The following is a 23,850-nucleotide window of genomic DNA, read 5'->3' as shown; positions in this document are numbered from 1 at the left end:
GGTGCCTGGTGCTGAACATTTGGATACAGCCGGTAAGTGTGTCTCCCAGAATGGATATCAAATTAAAACATGTTGACCCAGATTCGCAGCCTTCCACCAGCGCTGCCCCGCCAGCCCAGCCGTCCACCAGCACTGCCTCAACAGCCCAGCCGTCCACACAGTGCCACGCGTGCACCCAGGTGTAATAACACATGTGGTGCTGGACAGCCAGGATAGAATGGCCATCAGCCAGGGGAGAATGGCCAACAGCCTACATTCTCAAAACCAATTCCTGGCGGACTTGGACCACGTGCCGGTTTTCCTGGCCCAGGAATGGTTCAGGACCCGCATCCTGGAAAGGTTCTTGGTGAGGTGGCTCTAAGGCAAGTGGCATCGCTTTTCAGAGCAATATTATGAAGGACGCAGCAGGCCATGATCATGCTACACACCTGAAACAATGAAAAAATAACAATTAACATGCAACAAAATTATTGTATTAGGGTGAGGTGTACGCTGTAATGTTTTAGCACGAATGAAACACCATTTCTAAGCTGTTGCCTTCATACACACCTTCTCAGGTTTGTACAGCAACCTGCCACCTGCTGCGTCCATACACATCCACCTCTCTTTCAGCATCCCGATGCTGAGCTCTACGGTGTAACGAGTCCATGTGTGCCTCTCATTATAGGCCACCTCCTGCTCCGTCTGCGGGTTGGTGAGTGGGGTCATCAGCCAAGGGGCCAGCTCATATCCGCAATCTCTGTCAGGGAATTACCCTAAACACTTACTATATTTTCTTAGAATAAAGACACACCACAAACCAGAGCAGAGTTTATACAGACTGTGTACACCAGGCCCTGGAGGAGTGTAATGAACTGAATTTCTTCATTCACACACTGGCCTCTTCTTTGTCCCACAGCTGTTTTTATTGAAACACAATGTTTACACAGATGCAGTTTAGCTAACTCCTTCTCTTTGTCTCGTACCAGTCTCTCGTACCAGTCTCTAACTAGCTTACACAGTATAAGATAAACATCCCGTGACATGTTTACGTTTCACATTCCTAGCTGGCCTCTTGCCAGATATTCCTATCTACTTTGACCAACCAACACACTGAAAGAAATGAGGAGCCCTATAACAAGAAAATGTATATAAGAATACTTTCTTTAACAATCTCCTAGTAAAACAAGTCTTTAGAAGAATAGAGGCCTACTGTTGCTGGAACAATCAATTCTGCACAGGTACTTACCAATTAGCCACGAGTGAAAAATGTTATGAGTCGTGTGCACCTCCTGGGAAGCGGGAGACCACGTTGAGCAGGTGGTACTGGGCTTCGCAGATTATTTGCACATTTATTGAATGATTCCGTTTCCTATTTAAATAGGGGAACGGATCTGGAGAGGGTGCCTTGATGTGCACGTGAATGCAGTCTATTACACCGACGGTGTTGGGAAGACAAGCAATGGCATAAAATGCCCTCTTCACTGGGATCTGCTCCTGCTCGCTATAAGGGAAGCGGTGTTATTCTGGGACCAGTTGGACGATCCCATTAACCACCCTTTGGAGGCTGGGCTCATTGATGGCTGTGAAATGCCCACCCTGTCTCCCAGCTCCCTCTGGAATGTCCCAGTGTCTAAGAAGCCCAAGGCGGACAGCACCTGGACGTGTAGTTGCACTGGGTTGGAGCGTCTCAGTGCTGGCTCCAGAGTGTTGCAGAGCTCCAAGAATACAGGTCTCGGGAGCCTAAAGTGCCCAATGAGGTAGTCATCGCTGTCTGCGAAAAGGTCTAGATCGTCGCAGTACTGGCGCTCCCTCCTCAGCGCACAATCAGCAATATTCTCGAGCAACAGTAATTGTGCCATATTGTGTGTGTAGGGTGCACACTGGTCCCTTTAAATAGCTCGATTGAGCTCGATTGACCATGGCCTGGTTGAATTTATATGATGTCCAAGTGCAAGTTTAAGGTTTTATTTGTCACATCCAACATCATACCAGTAAGATGAGCAGTGGAATTGTTCTCCACTGGCTCTAACAGTGTGCACACTAAGCAAGGTAAACAAAAGAAAACAACAATACAAAATAACTACAGAGAAAAAGACGGTATGTGGACTATTTATAAAAAAATTCCATTCAATACATGAGTAGGCGACTTAGCTGCTTTCACTTTTTTATTTACATAATGTAGATGGGTGGCTATATCAACGCGATTGAGTTTAGTGGTTATTTATTTATTCACTTACAGTACATTTGCAGTGTTTATGTAGTCCTTTTATTTATTTTAGCACAACACGATGCTTCGTAGAATCATGACTATAAATGTGAAACGTAATTATGTTATTAAACGTAATTATGTTAATAAACATAATTATGTAATAATGATACAAATATTCTCGTAGTTATTATTATTATTATAATTATTTTAATCCGAGGATGTCTGTTGAGTTGTGAACGCAATCACCAACGATTTCTCACAAATTCAACCCTTAACACTTCTAACACAGAGCAACCAAGTGCGGCATCTTGTGTTTTTTTGAGGAATTGCATTTGAGAAAACTCCCTGGCCGATTTACGACTACTATTTCGCATTCTGAAAGTTTTCTGAAGTTCAGGAAAAATCCTAGATGAGAAAACTTTCATGAATGCCAAAAAACATCGTGAGTAGAGTTCCGAAGAAATTCCTTCTTAAATTCTTCTTAACTGCATTCAGGAATGAGGCCCATTGTCTTTGTCAGCCTTGTACCTCACAGTAAACCTGTATGGCTGCAAGGACAGGTGCCAACAGGTAATCCTTGAATTTAAATCCCTCATGTGATGGAGCCACTGCAGGGCCCTATGGTCCGTCTCAAGGACACAGTGTGACGGCCCAGCTAACCCCGCCCACGGGCAGATTGGATTATTGGTTTCCTCCTTGTCTCTGCTCAGGTGCACGTGATTGGCTGGAGGATAAAAGGCTACGGATCCAACATGGTGGTCTCTCTCTCCTCCTCGCGGCTTTTGGCTTCTGTTGTGTTTTGTGAATGCTCCTATACTGATCCACACCACATTGAGTTATTCCTTTACACTGACTTACACCACACTTATATAAGGTTTAATGATTTACTTATTTCATGATTTCTAGTCCGTGTTAAAACTCATCTTATAATTTAATAAATGTCCTTATTATTATTGAAATTCGCGTGGTCTCCCCTTCTATGTGGCGTACTCAGAGCCAGTACGTTACAACAGTCTTTACCCAGCAGATAGTACTTAAGAGTGTCAATGGCCCACTTAATAGCCAGAGCCTCTTTCTCAACAGTGGAGTCGCCAGTATCTTGAGGGAACAGTTTATGGCTCACACACTGCACTGGTCCTTTGTCCTCCCCCTCACCCGGCAACAACAATGCCCCAGGCCTAGGCCTGAGGCGTCTGTCTGCACCGTAAAGAGCAAGGAAAGACAGGGCTCTGGAGCACAGGATCAAGACATATGCTTTCCTTCAAGTTGATAAAAGCTGCCTCACATTCAGCTGTAAAGACCACATTGTTGGGGGTGGCGAGTGAGGTCTGACAAGGGTGCAGCCCACCTGGAGAAGTTAGGGATGAAACGTCGGTACCAGCCGACTAACCCCAGGAATGACCTCACCCCCATTTTAGTAGAGGGTGGCTGAGAATCGCGTATGGCGTCAACCTTGCTGATCTGAGGTTGGATAGTGCCACTACCCAGGATGTAGCCTAGGTAGCAGACCTCAGACCAGGTGAGCTGGCACTTGCTAGCGTTCACCACCAGCCCTGCTTGATGGATACACTGGAAGACATCACGAAGGTGGTGAAGATGCACCGCTCAGGAGGAATAATGGATAATAACATCATCGATATAGGCCGCGACATTAGTCCTCAGAGCCCCTCAGCACCTCATCCATGAGACGCTGGAAGCTGGTTGCGGTGCCATGAAGGCCAAAGGGCATGACCCGAAACTGGTATAGGCCAGATGGAGCGCGGCAGGCGGTAAGATCCTGTGGTCGGGAGGAGAGGGGTACCTGCCAGTACCCTTTACATAGGTCCAACATGCTGAGGAAATTTGCCCTCCCCAGGCACTCCACCATCTCCTCCACCCGGGGCATGGGATAGGGGTCAAATGTCGAGATGCTGTTCAGCTTTGAAAAGTCAATACAGAAGCGGAGTCCGCCATCCTTTTTTGGTACAAGGACAACAGGACTACACCACTCACTGTGCGAAGGCTCAATCACCCCCATCTCCAGCATGGCCTGTACTTCTTGTTTCAGCATAGTGATCAGTTGCGCTGGAACCCTGGTAGCGGATGCGTGAGCTGGATGCTGGCTGGTCTCGGAAAAGGCCTCTGGGAAGGATGCTCAGCAGGTCCTCCTGCTGTTCAGGTGTCAGGTGGGTGACGGAGGGGTAGGAGGACTCACCGCCAGCTGTAGGAAAATACAGCTCCGCCCATTCTTCCTCCTGTTCCACGGTCTGCGCCCACAGCTGGTTTTGGCCGACCGATGGACGGTCGGTCCATTTCTTCAAGTTGACATGGTAGAGCTGCCTTGAGCGACGTCTGTTTGGCATAGCAATTTCATAGGTTACCTTGCTGGCCTTGCGAAGCACCTCGTACGGACCTTGCCACTTAGCCAACAGACTGCTCTCAAATGACGGTAGCATCAACTGGATTGAAGGAGTGGCTGCGTGCAGTCAGGTCATACCATGTCTTTTGTCATGTCTGAGCCTTGGCCAGGTGGTCATGGGCCATGGAGCTCAGCTGTTCCAGCTTCACCCGCATCCTCAGGACATAACTTGCAATGTTCACCGGCTGGTTAGGAGCTTCCCCCTTCCAGCTCTCACGGAGGATGTCAAGCGGGCCTGTCAAGGTCCAAGAGCTTGTAAGGGAAGAACCCGGTGGATGCCTGCGGTACTTCTCTGTAAGATCAAAGCAGATAGGGTAGCCACTGATCCCAGTCAGCTCCCGAGTCAGACACGAATTTTCGCAGCATGAACTTCATTGAACCTCTCAACCAAGCCGACAGTCTGCGGATGGTAAGGTGTGGTTTTGATACCCTGGATCCCTAACAGGAAGTACAACTGCTTTAATGACTTACTGGTGAAGTTGGTGCCTAAGTCTGTCAACACCTCTTTGGAATGCTATGCCCAACATGTAGTAATCTGGCTCTCAGAGCCACTGGAACCACCAACTGTTCCTTGTCTGCACTCTCCCTGCACAGTTTCCCATTATGCATGACAAAAAAAACACCTCCCTCCTTGATGGTTTCCCTAGCCTCGTCTGGGGTTTTCACAGACGCAAAGCTATAGCTAAGGGTAGTGTCTTCCTGATTTAATTTGCCAAAAAGCTGGCACAAGGACTTCACTGCCCTCTAGTGGTGGCAGGGAAAGACTCTCCGGCACAGATGTACCTGCCACTTTAGCTCTACATTTCTTTGCCTTAGCCTTTTTAGGTTTGCCAAATAATCAGAGTCTGTTTTCCTACTGGCCTGTGCCCTAGTTTAAACAGAGCCAGGAGCTGTGTTAACCTTCTGAAGCAATTCTGTTAAGACTGGCACATCCTGGCCTAGAATTACTGGGTAGGGGCATTTATCCAAGAGCCCTACGGTAAGCAAAAACTTTTGACCACTAATAACAATGCGGACCTCGCTAGTCTGGTGCACAGACTCATCACCATGGATACAGCGGACCCTAACTTAGCCACTGGCTGAAAATTCGACTTTAGACAGGACTTAACAACAAAAGATTGACTACTACTGGAGTTAACCAAAGCCTGCAGCGTCTTTTCTCCTGTTCTGACGGGGACAGTTACATCAGCAGGGGTGAATGCTATGTGTTTACTAGGGCCAGAGAGATAACACAGTTTCGAGTCATTGGCTTTTTATTACAGGGCAATTGGGCCTAATGTGGCCTTGCTGACCACAGTGGTGACAGTGGTGACAGACCTGAGATGTACTAGCTGGAGTGGGCTTCACACTGGGGCTGGGCCTATAGGGGCTGTTAGAGGGTCTAAATGTTACATTCCACAGGAAAAGAGACCCAATTGCAGACCAAAAATGCGGGCAAAAATGTAGGATTTATTAGTACAGAAGGTCAATCAAAGAGTTCAAAAGTCAAAGACATTAATATTTTTTTATATAATTCCTTTACTTAAATTTAAGTAACAAGGTTGAAAGAAATGACATGTCTAAAAAGTAATGTAAAGCCTACGATAACAGTATTTTGGGAGAACTTTTCATAATGCTTCTCATAGTGTTAAAATGTTTGTGTCTCCTAGTGCACATTGATCGTTTAAGGCAGTGATTCCCAACAAGGGGTAAGTGGTTCATACCACCTGAGGTGCGCAAGCAAACTGCAGGGGGTATGTGGATAAATTAACGAATGTGTGCAGCATAGTCACTGCATGAGTGAAGGGGTACTCATGGTGTGACAAAAAGGCTTAAGGGGTACGCATGTCAAAAGCAGTTTTGGAAAAAACCCACGCTGTCACACAGCGCGCTTACATTTTTCCCCGTCAATACCTGGTGGTGGCCTGCTCTTGGTTAAAAATGCCCGGCCTGAAAAATGTCCCCAGTCCAGCCCTGACCACGTCTCAGGATTGCTGCGCATGCAATTCATTTCGGGTGTATCAACTGTCCCCATGTCTCAACTATACTAATACCACTGTCATATAATTATGAGTGCTTTGTTCTCCGCCTCGCCGACATTACAAAAATGAAGGCTACCACTGGCAAAAAAGTGAAGACATTCAATGTTCGACTGGCTTTGCAATACATTACTCGAGAAGGTCTTTTAAATTAGTTATTTCTTGTCGGGTGGATCGGTAGCGCTCATACAATAACTCATCATGATGGAAAAATGGATCTTGACGATCGCAAAGAACTCTTCCTACGCTAATCAAACTATAATATGACTCCTTGTCAATGGGATCCCTCCTTTTGGCATGGGTGTGGCAAGTTTACCCAGCTAAACTTTGTTTAGCCTGCCCTGGAGCAGGTTAGTGCTAAGCAGTGTTGGGAATAACGCCGTTCAAAATAACGGCGTTAGGTAACTCCGTTATTTTTCCAGTAACGGGGTAATCTAACTAATTACTTTTTCCGTCGTTACAACGCCGTTATCGTTACCGAACGTTAAATGCGGTGCGTTACTGTGAATTGATTGAATACATTGCGTAATCTGAACGCACTCCTGGCTTTACACAAACTGCTAGAGAGGAGACCGCATGGTTATAAGCGAATATGATAGGCTACAAGCAGAGTCATGTCATCATGGTAGCCAATCGGAGCCAGTGTTTTCACACACAAGCCAGGCCACGCGCTGCTCGCACCACACACACACACACACACACACCAAACAGATTTGAAGAAGCAGCCGAGATGGCGAGCCCGGAGCAATCCAATGAAAAGTTGGCATTTTCAAGGTGGAAATATAAGCACTATTTCCAATTCATCGAGGAAAAAGGCAAGAACGTGCATGTAAAGTGTACACTATGTCTGGGAGGGAAGACTTTGTCGACATCCGTTGTTAGCAACTCAAATTTAACGAAGCATCTAGCAACAAAACACGCATCGACAAAGCTAGTGGCCAAAAGCAAAGATACCGCCACAGATAGCTCGCCATCCACAAGCCAGGGAGGATACGGAGCAAAGTTAAAGCAGCCAAAGCTAGATTTTTCTGCCCCACAGCAAAAAGCTATGACACAGGCTGAAGTCAACCGTATGATAGGCAGGTACGTGGTCAAAAATGTGTTGCCGTTATTGACGGTGGAGGATGATTCATTCCGAGCCATTATATAATTTATATTATTCAGACAAGAGGTTTGAAATGCTGCTGCTTCTTAGATACAATCATTGGTTTGAAGGGTAGGATGATTAGGCTACATGGGTATGAAGAAAATACTTGAAATACAGTAGCCAGACATTTGTCTCAGGTTGTTAGGGTTTGATTGATTTAATATGCACATAGTTAAAGACACTTTATGTTGTTCAAATGCTTACTTTTGTATTGAAAAAAATACTGGTTGTTTACTTGACAAATTGTCTCAGGTTGTGAGAGTTTGATTTATTTAATTTACTAGAGTTACTGTAAACACACTTTATATTGTTTAACTGTTTACTTTTGTGTGTGCAATAAATATCTTAGGTTATGTTCAAGTACCTGTCTGTTCTACTCATTTCAGCTGACTTGTGAAAACTGCTCAGAAAAATCCAAATTCTTTGACATATAGCAACTTTTTTTAACACACAAATAGTTACTTCCCAGGTAATTAGTTACTTTTATAATAAAGTAATTCAGTTACTAACTCAGTTACTTTTTGGAACAAGTAGTGAGTAACTATAACTAATTACTTTTTTAAAGTAACGTTCACAACACTGGTGCTAAGTGATATGTTACTATGGTAATTTATCAGAAGTTGCTTCGCCGAACCCGATAAAGGGGCGTTCTCTTTTTTTAGGCTGGAATCTAGCTCGCTTAACCGCTTAGCGAGCGTTGCCGAACAGTACCCTGGACTGTCTGGCGGCCACAAAGGTCTCCACCAGTTCCGCCGCTTCAGCCGAGGAGTGCGGGGTGCGTTCCCTCACCCATACCTGTAGCTCCTGGTTCAACATCCCCAGGAACTGCTCCAATACAAGCTGGTCACAGATCTGGTCTTTGGATTTCATCTCTGGATCCAGCCACTTCTCTAGGAGGTCTTTGAGCCGATTGTGGAGCTCCTTCGCAGTCTCTCCCTCCAGGATAGTCTTGGAGCGGAAACTGGCGATAGGTCTCTGTGTTGATCTCAAATTTCTGTAGAACAGCTTGCTTCACTTTGAACTGTCTAGCACTACCGTAGCAGGGGCGTCCCTCTCTACCTTTAAGTACTAGTCGAAGTGCAAGTTAGGAAGGGAGGTGCTCTCTGAAGAGTTGGGTCTTCAAAAGCTTCTTAAGTTACAATGACAGCAGTTACATTATTGCACTTCTTTTTTCTATTTCTTATGTAAAGTAGTATTTATTTACACTAGGTCTCTATTGCTCGTAGCTTGACTGCTCTCTCCCTTGTACATCGCTTTGGACAAAAGCGTCAGCTAAATGGCTAAATGCTTGTTTAGCTGAGCATTTTGGTCATCAGGAAGGAGTAGACTTATAAATGTATGATTTGCAATGGGGAGGCATTGTTTCAGTAGCCTGGCCATTACCAGCCTGTGACTCCATTTCATTCCGTCTTTCAGTCTGGCAAAACCCAATGCATTTTCGTTTCCGAGATGGGCGGGTGCTTAGCTTGAGGTTTAAAATCATTGGAGTTCCCTTAACCAATCAGCAACGTTTGGTAAGCATTCGGTAGATTAAACTCTTCCCAAAGCCAGTTGGGAGAAGAGCTACGACGTCCTTTCCAATCATAAAACTTACAAGACAATACTCTTGTTCTCCTTTTAATTTTCTGATGTTCTCGAGAGTTGAGACAACTTTTCCGATAGCTTTTTGTGTCTTTTCCTCCAAGGCGAGTTTTGCATCACAGCTCTGAACTGTTCGCTGATTGGTGCGGTTGGATTTTGAGTCCTTGAGACGATTGTCAACGGGGTTGGGCCAGACTGAGTATGAGCTTGAAATCAATTCAGGCAGAAATACGTAGGCTGGTGTCACCAGGCTATTGTTTCAGGGCCTCTGTGCTGCTTTGACTTTGTACCATGTGACAGCGGCAAGATTAGCAATGAGACAGGTGTGGCCCACACCCATCACATTTCTCCCGAACTGTTCAATATTGTTTTAATTCAATCTTTGTTTCCATTGTAGGTGCCTGTTTCCGGGTTTCTGTTGTAGTAGTATTCATCTATCATAGTAAAACCCTCATAGTCCATGTGAACAATTCAGAGCTGAGTTAGAGATGTCACTCACTCTAGGTTTTCTGGTGTTTATCGGAGAGCCCACAGTCTAGACCTGCATGCTGCACCACAGGGCCTTCAGTATCACATGCTCATGCCTTCTAATGTGCTAAGGTGCACAATTTTACATTGTCTTGGGCAAAACCAGAGAAAAACACTTAATTGAAAAGTAGTAAAGGGGTTTGGGAAATCATCACAGGGTGGATTTTCACTCAGTCTTGCTTCTCCAGGATAACTCTGTGAAGATGAACATGTAGTTTAACCATGAGATGAGTAAATGTGTTGTAACAGTGTCCTCTGCTGGTCCTTCTAGCTAAGTTCCATCATTTCTCTAGCTGAAAGTGCAGAAAGTGTATTACACTATAAAGAATCTGTACATTAAAATGTATGAAAATATAGAGAGACTTCTACATTTACTTTATTTATTGCTATGGAAATATATGTATATATATAATAATAATGACTACCAAAATAGGCTGTGTTAACTAAGGATAAGTAAAGGTGTATCCAACCTGACCAATTCCTCAAGAGCAGATGTGACCAGAGTATGGGATACAAATTTCAGATCAGGAAAAATTGATACTGTGTACTCATCACTGAAAAGACTTGCTGAAAACAATGTAAATTAAGAATGAGTGCCTTTAAAGGGTTCATAAAGGTTCAGAACTATATAAAAACAAAGATACTTTATTACTTTGATTTACCCATCCAGGTGTATGACTTTTGTAGAGTTTGTTATTCGAATATCAAAGGGCCTTGGGGGTTGTAGCTTGGGTGATGTCATTTTGGTCAAAGCAAGAATGTCCCAGTTGAACTGAAATGTGGACAGCTGTGCTGTATACCGTGGTTATAAAACAGCACTCATGTCTCCCTTCCTATTTCAGGATCGCAACCAGTGCTGACGGAGGATGACTCCCCATCTCCTACGCTCCTTGGTTCACCATCTCTCCGTCCTTCTAATTCCCGCCTTGGCACTGGCCACACCATGTACTCTGCAAGCACATTTTGAGGCAGGCTTCAGAGCTGAAGGAGATTTCATTATTGGAGGCATATTTCCTTTACACTACAATATGGAGATGCCTGACCTAAACTGTACCTATAAACCGGCACCAGTACAGTGTAATGGGTGAGTGAGAGTAAAATATTCTAATTTGTAAAACATACAAGTTTGTAAATAGTCATGTTTTAATATATTTTGTTTTTCAGTGATACAATGGCTGGACCTGGTCCACTACTAGCATCTATACATTTTTTGTACTGCAACAGAGATCCATAATCCATAACTTTTCCCACTGTATGCAGGTTTGACCCACGTGCCTTCCGCTGGGCCTTAACTATGAGGCTGGCTGTGGAGGAGATCAACAACAGCAAAGACTTACTACCAAACCACACTCTGGGTTATAAGATTTTTGACTCCTGTGCTTACCCTTTAACTGGCCAGCGGGCAGCTCTGGCCATCCTAAATGGACCCAGTGAGGTCAGTAGCCCACTGTGCTCTGAGGCTGCTCCATTAATAGCCGTCATCGGAGAGTCAGGGTCTGCTCAATCAATAGTGGTGTCCAGGATTCTGCAACCTTTTAGAATACCAATGGTAAAGATTCAGCTATTTTTACTTTGTGAAGATGTGAAAACAATGTGTCAGTGTTATGCAAAGAAATCTAACACCAATTCACTTCAGATTCTAAAATGAACTACAGTGTGCATTGCGTTATCAGGCTTCAAAATGAACATTGATACACTATCGCCACTTTCGCACTCGTCACTTTACAAACACTGTCACTTTCAACCTACTGTTTGCACTATCAGTAATATTGTATCAGTAATATTGCACTACCTGTAACTCCCACACTGGATTTGCCTGTAGGTTAGGATAGGTTTACTAGGCTAGCATAGGTTAATATGTGTATTATAGGTTTAGCATACTGTATTGTATATTTATCTTGTATATTAAGTAGGGTTATTACATGTAATTATTATATGTTTAGGTTATTATATGTTTAACATGTGTAAATTATGTTCAGAGTACTTGTACAGAGTATATGTCATGTTACGTTATACTATGTTATGGTATGGTAGGTTGTTGTGCGGTGCCTTGTCTTAAGAATTTCAGTGCCCAGTCTGACCCTGTGTTATTCTGTGCATCTGACAATAAAAGACTTGTAACTTGTAACTTGTGTTATGACTGAAACAACGTAATGTATCAACTTGTCTCTCTTTTAGATCAGCTACTTCTCCTCTTGTGCCTGTCTCAGTGACAGAAAGGAGTTCCCCACTTTCTTCAGAGTAATTCCCAGTGATGACTACCAGGTAAAAGCCATAGCCCAGCTTCTGCAGCACTTCAACTGGACATGGGTGGGAGTGGTGCGAGGGGACCACGCGTATGGCCGCTTTGCCCTTCAGGGCCTCCTGAGAGAGCTGACAGGCACAGGTGTTTGTGTGGCCTACCAGGAGATGATTCCCCTGCTGTATGACAGGCAGAGAGCACTAGAAATCATCAATGTCATGAGGACCTCAAGCGCTCGGGTGGTGGTGGTCTTCTCTGCTGAGGGTGAGCTCACCCCGTTCCTGAGTGACTACATGGAACAGAGTGTCACTGGGATCCAGTGGATTGCAAGTGAAGCATGGGTGACTGCCTCTGTGTTCACAGGGAGTGAGTACTACCCTTTCCTGGGAGGCACTATTGGCTTTGGGATACGACAAGGCCAGATTCCAGCACTCAGAGATTACCTGATGACAGTGGACCCATGGCATTACCCCTCTAATCCTCTTGTACAGGAGCTATGGGAGACTCTCTATGGCTGTTCTCCCCCTGCAGCAGCTAGAAATACCCAACTGCCCCTCTGCACAGGGCATGAGATTCTGAAGGAACAGCACTCTGCCTACATGAACACCTCAAGCCCTCGCATTTCCTATAATGTGTACAAAGGTGTATATGCTATTGCGCATTCCCTGCACAATCTCATGCACTGTGTAACTGGACAAGGACCATTCAAAAACTCCTCATGTGCAGACATCAACAACACCTATCCATGGCAGGTATAAATTATTGTTGACCAAGTGATTTTCATTTATGTCCTGTTTTTAATTTTTTTCTTTTCCAAGATACAGTTACATATATTACATGTTACATGTGTGTTCCTGTGTGCCCTTCTTTTTTTGTAACAATGTAAAGCTCCAGCACTACCTTCAAGATGTATCCTTCACCATATCAGGAGAAGAAGTAAACTTTGATGAGAAAGGGGACTCGATTCCATCATACGACCTTATTAACTGGCAGAGAGGGCATGAGGGGAATATTGAGTTTATCAATGTTGGATTGTTTGATGGTGCAAACGAAGCTGGGAAAGAGCTACTCATACAGGACACAATGATCATGTGGACTGATCATCGCAGCAAGGCAAGCTGCTCACAGTGTGTATTTAAATACATGAGATGCCATCTTTTGAAGTTCTTTAGGGTGAAGTGGAGGTGAGTGAAACAGAAATGAAATGAGTAAATGCCTGCGCAAAGTTGGGCCAAGAAATCTGAGATTGTGAAGTAAACTAACCATGCAAAGGACAGGCAAACCATCCAACAGATTCAGAATATCACTGCATGAGGTCAAGCTAAAACGTTACGAAATGTTTTCCTTCTCCTGATGAGAGGCTGTCTAAATCAAATGCTTGCACCATGTCGTTGCTCAGTACCCTTATGATTTCCGTGACGTAGCCTAACCTAAACCAACTAACTCGACTTCGCACTACGTTACCCATGAATCAACACACATGTATACCAAACAAATGGGCAAATTATGTCCTCCTGAAAAATTAGCAATAATTACCAAGAAAGAATTGATACATTTGAAGTGCAGTTTAAGGTAAGGGATGGATACAGTTTTCTTTAAAAAAACAAGTGAAGTCTTTCATTCTCACTTTCCACCTTAAAACTATGAAATGAACTGAACTATGGTGAACTATGAACGTGAACTATTCATGTTTACTTGTATGAACTGAACCTTGAACTAGTAGAGAGGTGTGAACTTGCACAACACTGATTGTAGGGTCGGCAAAGGTGTGATTCCCTGTATTCTGTTACAACAGGTGCTGGTGTCTGTGTGCAGCGACAGCTGTCCTCCAGGATCCCGGAAGGCTGTCCGTCCTGGGGAGCCTCTGTGCTGCTTTGACTGTATACCATGTGACAGCGGCAAGATTAGCAATGAGACAGGTGAGGCCCACACCCTTGTATATCACATTTCTCCTGAACTGTTCAATATTGTTTTAATTCAATCTTTGTTTCCTCCCTAAAGATTCAATAGACTGCATGTCCTGTCCTGAAGACTTTTGGTCAAATGCTGCTGGAACACACTGCATACCCAAGGTTGTTGAGTTTCTTTCCCACGATGCAATGGGAGTGTCACTGACAGTGATAGCCATTGTAGGTGCCTGTCTCACGGTTTCTGTTCTAGCAGTATTTCTTTATCACAGAAACACCCCCATTGTCCGTGTGAACAACTCAGAGCTGAGTTTCTTTATTCTGCTCTCACTCACTCTGTGTTTCCTGTGTGCACTGGTGTTTATCGGAGAGCCCACAGCCTGGTCCTGCATGCTGCGCCACACGGCCTTCAGTATCACATTCTCCCTCTGCATCTCATGCATCCTGGGCAAGACATTAGTAGTTCTTGCTGCTTTCACAGCCACTCGGCCTGGAAACAACATAATGAAGTGGCTGGGGCCTAGCCAGCAGAGGGTCATCATATTCTCGTGCACTCTGGTTCAGGTCATAATCTGTGCTGCCTGGCTCATCACTGCTCCCCCTTTTCCTTCTAGAAACACCCAGTATCAGCGCTCCAAAATTATCCTGGAGTGTAGTGTGGGCTCTGACTTGGCATTCTGGTGTGTTCTGGGATATATTGGACTGCTGGCTTGTTTGTGTTTTATGCTGGCCTTCTTGGCCCGAAAGCTTCCTGGAAACTTTAATGAGGCAAAGTACATCACTTTTAGTATGTTGATCTTCTGTGCAGTTTGGTTAGCCTTTGTCCCAGCCTATGTCAGCTCCCCAGGAAAGTTCACTGTAGCTGTGGAGATTTTTGCCATTTTGGCATCCAGTTTTGGCCTACTATTGTGCTTATTTGCACCAAAGTGTTACATTATCTTGGTAAGACCAGAGAAGAACACTAAGCACCACCTAATGGGAAAAGAAAAGTAACCAAAACACTGTAAATAACATGTAATAGGAACTGATGAAATAAAGTAAAATTACAAATAAAATATGAATAGAAATCAAGAGGTGTGCATTTTCATCTTCGTGGTTAACATCAATCATGTATCTTGAGAATATGGTATGAAGTTGACATTATAAGTAAAATGACAATATGACTTCACACACTTTTCAATCCATGACTTTAAATTGAACGACTGATCTATCTATTTTTATAAGTTTTAGAGCAATTAATCATGCTTTTTTTAAATGAGACATTGTAAAATTATTAACATACTCTATTTATTTGTCTCAATTCAGAGGCAAAAACATGAATGATGTCCTCAGATTCCTAGCATTAATTGGTAACATAAAGCTTTTCAGGCAGGATTGTTCAGAGACTTACACGTTACATAAAAACTATCAGTGTTTCACTATGGGCAATTATCGTGGGCGTGAACAACTACGGAAGCTCCAATCGGGAAAACTATATCCTTATTGAACTAGTGGAGAGGCTAGAATTAAGAAGGTTTTTGAATTGGGGAGCAGGTATGGCTGTTATTCCGTAGTTTCCTCCTTTACATAGGGGGAAAGTAAGAGGTAATGGGGTGTCAGGTTGCCCCTTTATCCGTCCCCTCTGCAGGATGGTGCCATGACCCTGGGTTTGCTGGTTGGCCTGCTGGTCGGATGACCGTTGGGCCTTGGCAGCCCCTGCTTTGCTATCACTGTCCCTTCTGTAAAACCAGGCTGTGTTGTCTGAGGGAGGGGTGGCACTTGTCTGAGTGGCAAGCAGAGGTTTAAGGCCTCATCATCCTGATTTCTGAAAATTACATTGAAAATTTTCAAATTCATCTAGCTGGTCAATTCCCGATTCCAATCTCTCTCCAACTAATTTCCTGTCTCTCTTTTTGTCCTGTCTGATTAGGGCAAAAAGCCCAAAAATAAATATTTTTAAAATAAAAAGTACAATAACAAATTTCATTTTTGCATACTTCTACTCAGATAGGGTTGTAGGAGCAACACATCTTAATGTCATATGATTAAAGGGTATTCATCCATAAACCAGGTGGAGAGGCCTGCAGACAAATCATTAGTTGTCACTGACAGAGATCCAATGTGAAGTACAGAAAATGTTTTGAATGGTTTATAGAAGTGTCAGATAATTCAATAATCATAATTATTTTTAATTCCACACACAATTGATGTCATCAAAAGCCATACTTACAATGAAACCAGGTGAGACTGACCCAACCCCCAATTCCTTATTTAGCTTCAGCTAAGAACACTAGAGGGAGGAAGCATTAAGGACAAAGGTATTTAATCCTGTAACGGATAGCTCTCATCTGTCAGTATATGTAAGCCTAGTGATGTGGATCACTCGGGGTATCTCTCTCACCCTCCTCGTTGCCCTGTGGGGTACGGTACTTAAACGTGTGGAGTCTGACATGAGTTCAGTTAGTTGCAGGCTGCAAGGAGCTACCAAGCCCCATGCATTTTCTAAGGATGGAGATTTTGTGATTGGGGGAATTTTTTCCATCCATAATTATATGGATACTATAAAGCACAACTATACTAGTATGCCAGAGCCTATGAAATGCAGTGGGAGGTCAGTTACTATGGGAAGGGTTTAGCTATAAGTAAAAAAAAAAAAAAAAATGAATAATGTTTATTATGCATTTTTGTTTACAACTGAAAATCATATTAACGTTTATTATTAACTACTTTATTAACCTCTACTTTTTAACAGCATGGACATTCGGGAACTTCGATTTGCTCGCGCTATGGAATTTGCCATACAGGAAATTAACAATAGATCAGATATTCTGCCAAATATTACGCTGGGGTATGAAATACACGACTCTTGTGCAGCTGTGCCTGTAGCTTTGAAACTCGCGTTTCAGTTTGCTAACGGGCAAACCCCTAATATTTCAATGAGTAACTCTTGCCCCAAGACAGCTGACGTTGTAGCTGTTGTGGGAGAGTCTGGCTCAACACCGTCAATTGGCATGTCCAGAATTCTAGGTCTTTTTGGAATTCCAATGGTGCGTTCAATGTAATTGTGTCAACAGCATAATTATGTAGGCCTTATGTTTGTCTTTCAAAAATATATCCTACATGCTGGCTTTACGGTGTATTACCGATAGCTGTCCATTTCCAGATGTCTATATTCTATTTTATACTCTTACAGGTGAGCCACTTTGCGACATGTGCCTGCCTGAGCGATAAGACGCAGCATCCTACATTCTTCAGGACTATACCAAGCGACCACTACCAAGCAGCTGCACTTGCACGATTAGTCAAACATTTCGGCTGGACATGGATTGGAGCTGTTCGTAGCGATTCTGACTATGGGAACAACGGAATGGCATCATTCCTGAGAGCTGCAAAAACGGAAGGAATCTGTGTTGAATATTCCGTGGCTTACTACAGGACAAATCCTCGTAGCAAGTTAGAAAGAGTGGCAGAAGTGATACGCAGTGCTACCGCACGAGTTATCGTGGCTTTTGTTGCCTCAGGTGACATGCGCTTCTTATTAAAAGAGTTATCGCGACGTACCCCTCCACACTTAAGGCGGCTGCATGCTACAGCGTTGGGGGTTAACGGTTGCGCAAAATTTACTCGGTGCAGTTCATGCTCCCAAATGTTGCGCGTGTTGTCATGAGCCTGCCATTTGCCTGGCAGATAGAAAGCTGTGTCCCTAACAGAAAGTCTGAAGCTTGAAGTTCTTTTCAAACCTTTGCTTGGGTAGCACTGTTAAACTGAGCAGACATGCAGACTACATTTGAGTAATCTCATCACGTAACATTCGTTTTCTAAAAACAATCACATAGTATTGCATGTTTAACTGTGGTAGAAAATACGTTAGCTTAATGCTAACGTATATGGAAAATCCTATAGACACCGCGCTAGGTATTAGCATCAAGTAATTCACGTTAATGTTTTTGTATGAGCCTGACATTTGCTCTGCAGATAGATAACAGGTTCCCTAACAGAAAGTCTGAAGCTTGAAGTTATTTTCAAACCTTTACTTGGGAAGCACTGTAAAACTGAGTAGACATGCAGAATATTTTAGTAACCTCATCTCGTATCATTCGTTGATAGAATGCAGGCTGCGAGGCTCGCGTAAGGGCTTACGTAAAAAATGACGCAAGTCTAGAAAAAGGGGCCGACGCACGCAAGACGTAAGAAGTCGCGCAAGGGTCGCGCAAGGGGCTTGCGCGGCCTCTTGCGCTTGCGCTTACGCTTACGTAAGGAAGCATGAATCAGCCTTTACAGTGGATTGGCGCTGAGGGGTGGGTAACAGACCCACATATGTTTAAATTTGGACTCTGTGCTGGAGCCATTGGTTTCGGAATTGAGCGTTCTGTAATCCCTGGTTTACAAGACTTCCTTCTGGACCTCTCACCTGCTCAAGCGTCAAAGTCCGCTCTTCTCACTGAGTTCTGGGAAGATGCATTTGGCTGCACGCTGAACGCTGCAAAAGCAGGTCAAGTTTTGGGAGTTGAGCCATGTAGCGGCAATGAGAAATTAGGTGCCATTCTGTCTCTATACACGGATACCTCGTATCTGCGCATCACAAACATGGTATACAAAGCTGCTTATGCCATAGCTCAAGCTATCCATGGCCTTGTGTGCAGATATAGGCCAGAGTCTTTATCTCAGTGCAACAGAAGCATAGTCCTGGAGTCAGATCAGGTAAAAGATTGTTTGCAGTCAATTTAACAACTATAATAATCATAATCATAATAATGATGATGATGTCAAAAGGTAGGGTTTCAAGTGATCTTTCATACCAATTGAAGAGATACATCACCAATTAAATACTGTGTATATTAATAACATCAAAAGGACAAAAATGTATATTACTATTTGTGAAGATGTAAAATGTCTCTGCCCTTCCATTAACTCTCAAGGTTCTTGAGCAACTGAAAAAGGTCAACTTCACCATAAATGGAAATCACGTTTCTTTTGACACTAATGGGGACCCTGTTGCCACATATGAACTTGTTAATTGGCAAATCACTGAAGATGGAGTAATGGAGTTGGTGACAGTGGGCCGTTATGATGCTTCACAACCCACAGGTCATGAGTTCAGCATAAGCAGAAACATCACCTGGATGGGAGGACAAGCACAGGTAGAAGCTTGAAAAGATGTTGAGTCACTCTCTGTATATTACATTTTATTACACAAAGTTGTCATCTGTCTTGCCATATGGCTTTGCCAGGTGCCTGTGTCTGTGTGCAGTGAGAGCTGTCCCCCAGGCACCAGGAAGGCTGTACAGAAAGGCAAGCCTGTCTGCTGCTATGACTGTATACCATGTGGAGAGGGAGAGATCAGCAATGAAACAGGTACCATATTTGTAGTACAGGATACAAACCAGCTACACTGAATCTCTCACATTTTGTCGTATTCCTTTGTGTTACTTGGTCTAAATAATTACTGTTCTGACGAATTTCAATGATCTTAACACAAACCTTACACCACACTGCTTTAAGCCTACACTTTTCTATTTAATGCAGATTCAGTTGACTGTGTCTCCTGTCTTGATGAGAACTGGCCCAATGCCCAGAGGGATGAATGCCTGCCTAAACCAGTTGAGTTCCTGTCATGGGACGAGGTTCTTGGAATTGTATTAGCAGTTTTTTCGATTGCAGGAGCTTGTATTGCTGTTGCTGTGACTACCGTGTTCTACAGACACAGGATGTCTCCTATTGTTCGAGCAAATAATTCTGAGCTGAGCTTTCTTCTACTCTTCTCACTAATGCTGTGTTTCCTGTGTTCTCTTACTTTCATTGGTCGGCCCTCTGAGTGGTCCTGTATGTTGCGTCACACAGCGTTTGGGATCACCTTTGTTCTCTGCATCTCCTGTGTTCTGGGGAAAACATTAGTGGTGTTAATGGCTTTCAGAGCTACTCTTCCAGGCAGTAATGTCATGAAATGGTTTGGGCCTTTACAGCAAAGGATGACAGTTGTCTCTTTCACTATTGTACAGGTTTTGATATGCATTTTGTGGTTGGTGCTCTCACCCCCATTCCCCGTAATAAACATGTCACATTACAAGGAAAGAATCATTCTTGAATGTGACCTGGGCTCAGTGGGAGCTTTCTGGGCTGTATTGGGCTATATTGGACTTCTTGCTGTCTTGTGTTTCATATTGGCTTTTCTGGCTCGCAAACTACCTGATAACTTCAATGAAGCCAAATTCATCACATTCAGTATGCTGATATTCTGTGCAGTCTGGATCACCTTCATACCAGCTTATGTCAGCTCTCCTCGAAAATTTACCGTTGCTGTGGAGATATTTGCAATTTTAGCTTCCAGTTTTGGGTTAATTATATGTATTTTTGCCCCAAAGTGTTTTATAATTGTCTTTAGGCCAGAACAAAATACCAAGAAGCATGTAATGGGTAAAGGTCAGTTAAAGGCCCTCTGACGTATTGTATGAAATCCCATTTGTCTATCTATCCATCCATCTATCCATCTATCTCTCTCTCTCTCTCACAGAACTATAGACAAACTGCATATGTTTTTGTATCTGTAAAAGGCCCCATTCACTGTGAGAGTACTCACATTGACTCACAGTATGCAGCATTAATGCCTTAATAGTCACCATATAGTTGACTGGATGTGTAGTATCATTGATTATTTTACATAACATAACTTTTCAACTAATAATAAGATGACTCAAAATGAATTATTTAATTGATGGATTCATATCTTTCTTTGCTATAAAATATAAAACACATTTGCTACAAAATATTTATTAAATCTTTATTTGCTCAAGTGTGCTGTATGGTATGATTTATGGGGTGCAATTGATAAAACACTGTACAAATCCAAGCTGAATATTTTTTTATAATAAAAAGAATATTCAGAATTCAGTTTTGTGTTTAATGCTGTAGTCATTTATTTACAATTTCAATGTTTATGATTTATTATGTGTATTATTTCATGTTATTATACGGCTCTTCAGAATGTTCCAAAAAGTACCGTTGATTTGAATGGGCCATCCCAACGTTCTTCCATACGTTAATTCCTGCTAACAGACCGCTGCGAAAAGATAATGACCGCTGTCCTTGGCAACGGGTTTTGTGCTTCTAATTCACATCTTTCATATCATTCCGCAAGAAGTCCGGTAATTTTAACGTAACAGACTCATGGTAATTTGAAGTCAGCAAGTAATGGCCGGTTCACACTACACGATTGTCGAACATTCCTTCACGATTTAACATGTCACACTATGCGATCACAGAGCCACGACTTCGGGATTCGTCTTGGTCGGAAGACTGGCCACACTACAAGATCATGAATCTTTGTATCCAATTGCCTAGGTAACAGCTAGCTACTTTTGATAGCCTACGTAAACTTTTGAGGTAGGCTATCAAACGTCAATTTCCGGGTAAGACTGGAAATAAACTACTCTAAAACCAACATTTTGTAACCTACATTTACAATAATAACAGTTTATCAGGCTGGACATTCGTTATACAGGCCAGAGTGAGGTTTATGCTAGGTTTACGCTATGTCAACAATGGAAACGTCATTGCGATTCCCCCAAAAATTCTGACATGCCAGACTTTTCGTCGTGGGGTTTTCGAACGTCGCAGACGAAAACCTCGCAGGTCGCAAGCATGTCACACTACAAGACCTCGCCTCGTCGCAGACTTTTCAAAATCGGGCCCGATCCTGCAAATTTGTCAGCAACGAAGAAATCAGGGCAAAATCGGGCTGAAATCGTGTAGTGTGAACCGACCATAATGGGTTGCTATGCTACACCTGAAACTTAAAAGTTCTATTTGCTTGAAGAACTATTTATTTCTAAACGGGACTCATGAAACGGCAACTAAATCATTAAAAAGAGGTATGTTGGAGGAATGTCTATCGTTTTTGGCAAGTAACCGTATAATAAGCGGGATAATGTATTGTCCGTCGGTCATTAGCTGTGCGTGGGGTGTTGTTCGCCCTCCTGAAAAATTAGCAATAATTACCAAGAAAAAAAAACATTTCTTAGAGGAATTGATACATTTTAAATGCAGTTTAAGGTAAGGGATGGATACAGTTTTCTTTAAAAAAACAAGTGAAGTCTTTCATTCTCACTTTCCACCTTAAAACTATGAAATGAACTGAACTATGGTGAACTATGAACGTGAACTATTCATGTTTACTTGTATGAACTGAACCTTGAACTAGTAGAGAGGTGTGAACTTGCACAACACTGATTGTAGGGTCGGCAAAGGTGTGATTCCCTGTATTCTGTTACAACAGGTTCTGGTGTCTGTGTGCAGCGACAGCTGTCCTCCAGGATCCCGGAAGGCTGTCCGTCCTGGGGAGCCTCTGTGCTGCTTTGACTGTATACCATGTGACAGCGGCAAGATTAGCAATGAGACAGGTGAGGCCCACACCCTTGTATATCACATTTCTCCTGAACTGTTCAATATTGTTTTAATTCAATCTTTGTTTCCTCCCTAAAGATTCAATAGACTGCATGTCCTGTCCTGAAGACTTTTGGTCAAATGCTGCTGGAACACACTGCATACCCAAGGTTGTTGAGTTTCTTTCCCACGATGCAATGGGAGTGTCACTGACAGTGATAGCCATTGTAGGTGCCTGTCTCACGGTTTCTGTTCTAGCAGTATTTCTTTATCACAGAAACACCCCCATTGTCCGTGTGAACAACTCAGAGCTGAGTTTCTTTATTCTGCTCTCACTCACTCTGTGTTTCCTGTGTGCACTGGTGTTTATCGGAGAGCCCACAGCCTGGTCCTGCATGCTGCGCCACACGGCCTTCAGTATCACATTCTCCCTCTGCATCTCATGCATCCTGGGCAAGACATTAGTAGTTCTTGCTGCTTTCACAGCCACTCGGCCTGGAAACAACATAATGAAGTGGCTGGGGCCTAGCCAGCAGAGGGTCATCATATTCTCGTGCACTCTGGTTCAGGTCATAATCTGTGCTGCCTGGCTCATCACTGCTCCCCCTTTTCCTTCTAGAAACACCCAGTATCAGCGCTCCAAAATTATCCTGGAGTGTAGTGTGGGCTCTGACTTGGCATTCTGGTGTGTTCTGGGATATATTGGACTGCTGGCTTGTTTGTGTTTTATGCTGGCCTTCTTGGCCCGAAAGCTTCCTGGAAACTTTAATGAGGCAAAGTACATCACTTTTAGTATGTTGATCTTCTGTGCAGTTTGGTTAGCCTTTGTCCCAGCCTATGTCAGCTCCCCAGGAAAGTTCACTGTAGCTGTGGAGATTTTTGCCATTTTGGCATCCAGTTTTGGCCTACTATTGTGCTTATTTGCACCAAAGTGTTACATTATCTTGGTAAGACCAGAGAAGAACACTAAGCACCACCTAATGGGAAAAGAAAAGTAACCAAAACACTGTAAATAACATGTAATAGGAACTGATGAAATAAAGTAAAATTACAAATAAAATATGAATAGAAATCAAGAGGTGTGCATTTTCATCTTCGTGGTTAACATCAATCATGTATCTTGAGAATATGGTATGAAGTTGACATTATAAGTAAAATGACAATATGACTTCACACACTTTTCAATCCATGACTTTAAATTGAACGACTGATCTATCTATTTTTATAAGTTTTAGAGCAATTAATCATGCTTTTTTTAAATGAGACATTGTAAAATTATTAACATACTCTATTTATTTGTCTCAATTCAGAGGCAAAAACATGAATGATGTCCTCAGATTCCTAGCATTAATTGGTAACATAAAGCTTTTCAGGCAGGATTGTTCAGAGACTTACACGTTACATAAAAACTATCAGTGTTTCACTATGGGCAATTATCGTGGGCGTGAACAACTACGGAAGCTCCAATCGGGAAAACTGT

At 43.1% G+C, this 23,850-nt stretch overlaps 1 protein-coding gene across 1 annotated transcript; it reads left to right on the top strand.

Annotated features, from left to right (window-relative positions):
- Window positions 1-10,729: 10,729 nt before the first annotated feature.
- LOC308370368 (uncharacterized protein) lies at window positions 10,730-23,368 on the top strand (the record flags this gene model as incomplete). Its single annotated transcript, XM_080845022.1, has 15 exons — window positions 10,730-10,947; window positions 11,124-11,412; window positions 12,042-12,857; window positions 12,994-13,218; window positions 13,901-14,024; window positions 14,107-15,001; window positions 16,357-16,602; window positions 16,744-17,038; window positions 17,185-17,548; window positions 18,250-18,692; window positions 18,911-19,132; window positions 19,223-19,346; window positions 19,518-20,422; window positions 22,264-22,387; window positions 22,470-23,368. The coding sequence occupies 15 exons, from the start codon at window positions 10,730-10,732 to the stop codon at window positions 23,366-23,368; spliced, it is 6,189 nt and encodes a 2,062-aa protein (XP_080701148.1).
- Between the last annotated feature and the right edge of the window lie 482 nt (window positions 23,369-23,850).

The sequence above is a fragment of the Sprattus sprattus genome (assembly GCF_963457725.1).
Source record: "Sprattus sprattus genome assembly, chromosome: 9".
NCBI classification, from domain to species: Eukaryota; Metazoa; Chordata; class Actinopteri; order Clupeiformes; family Clupeidae; genus Sprattus; species Sprattus sprattus.
Note: the sequence above shows the minus strand (reverse complement) of the source record. Positions and strands in the feature narration are given on the sequence as shown.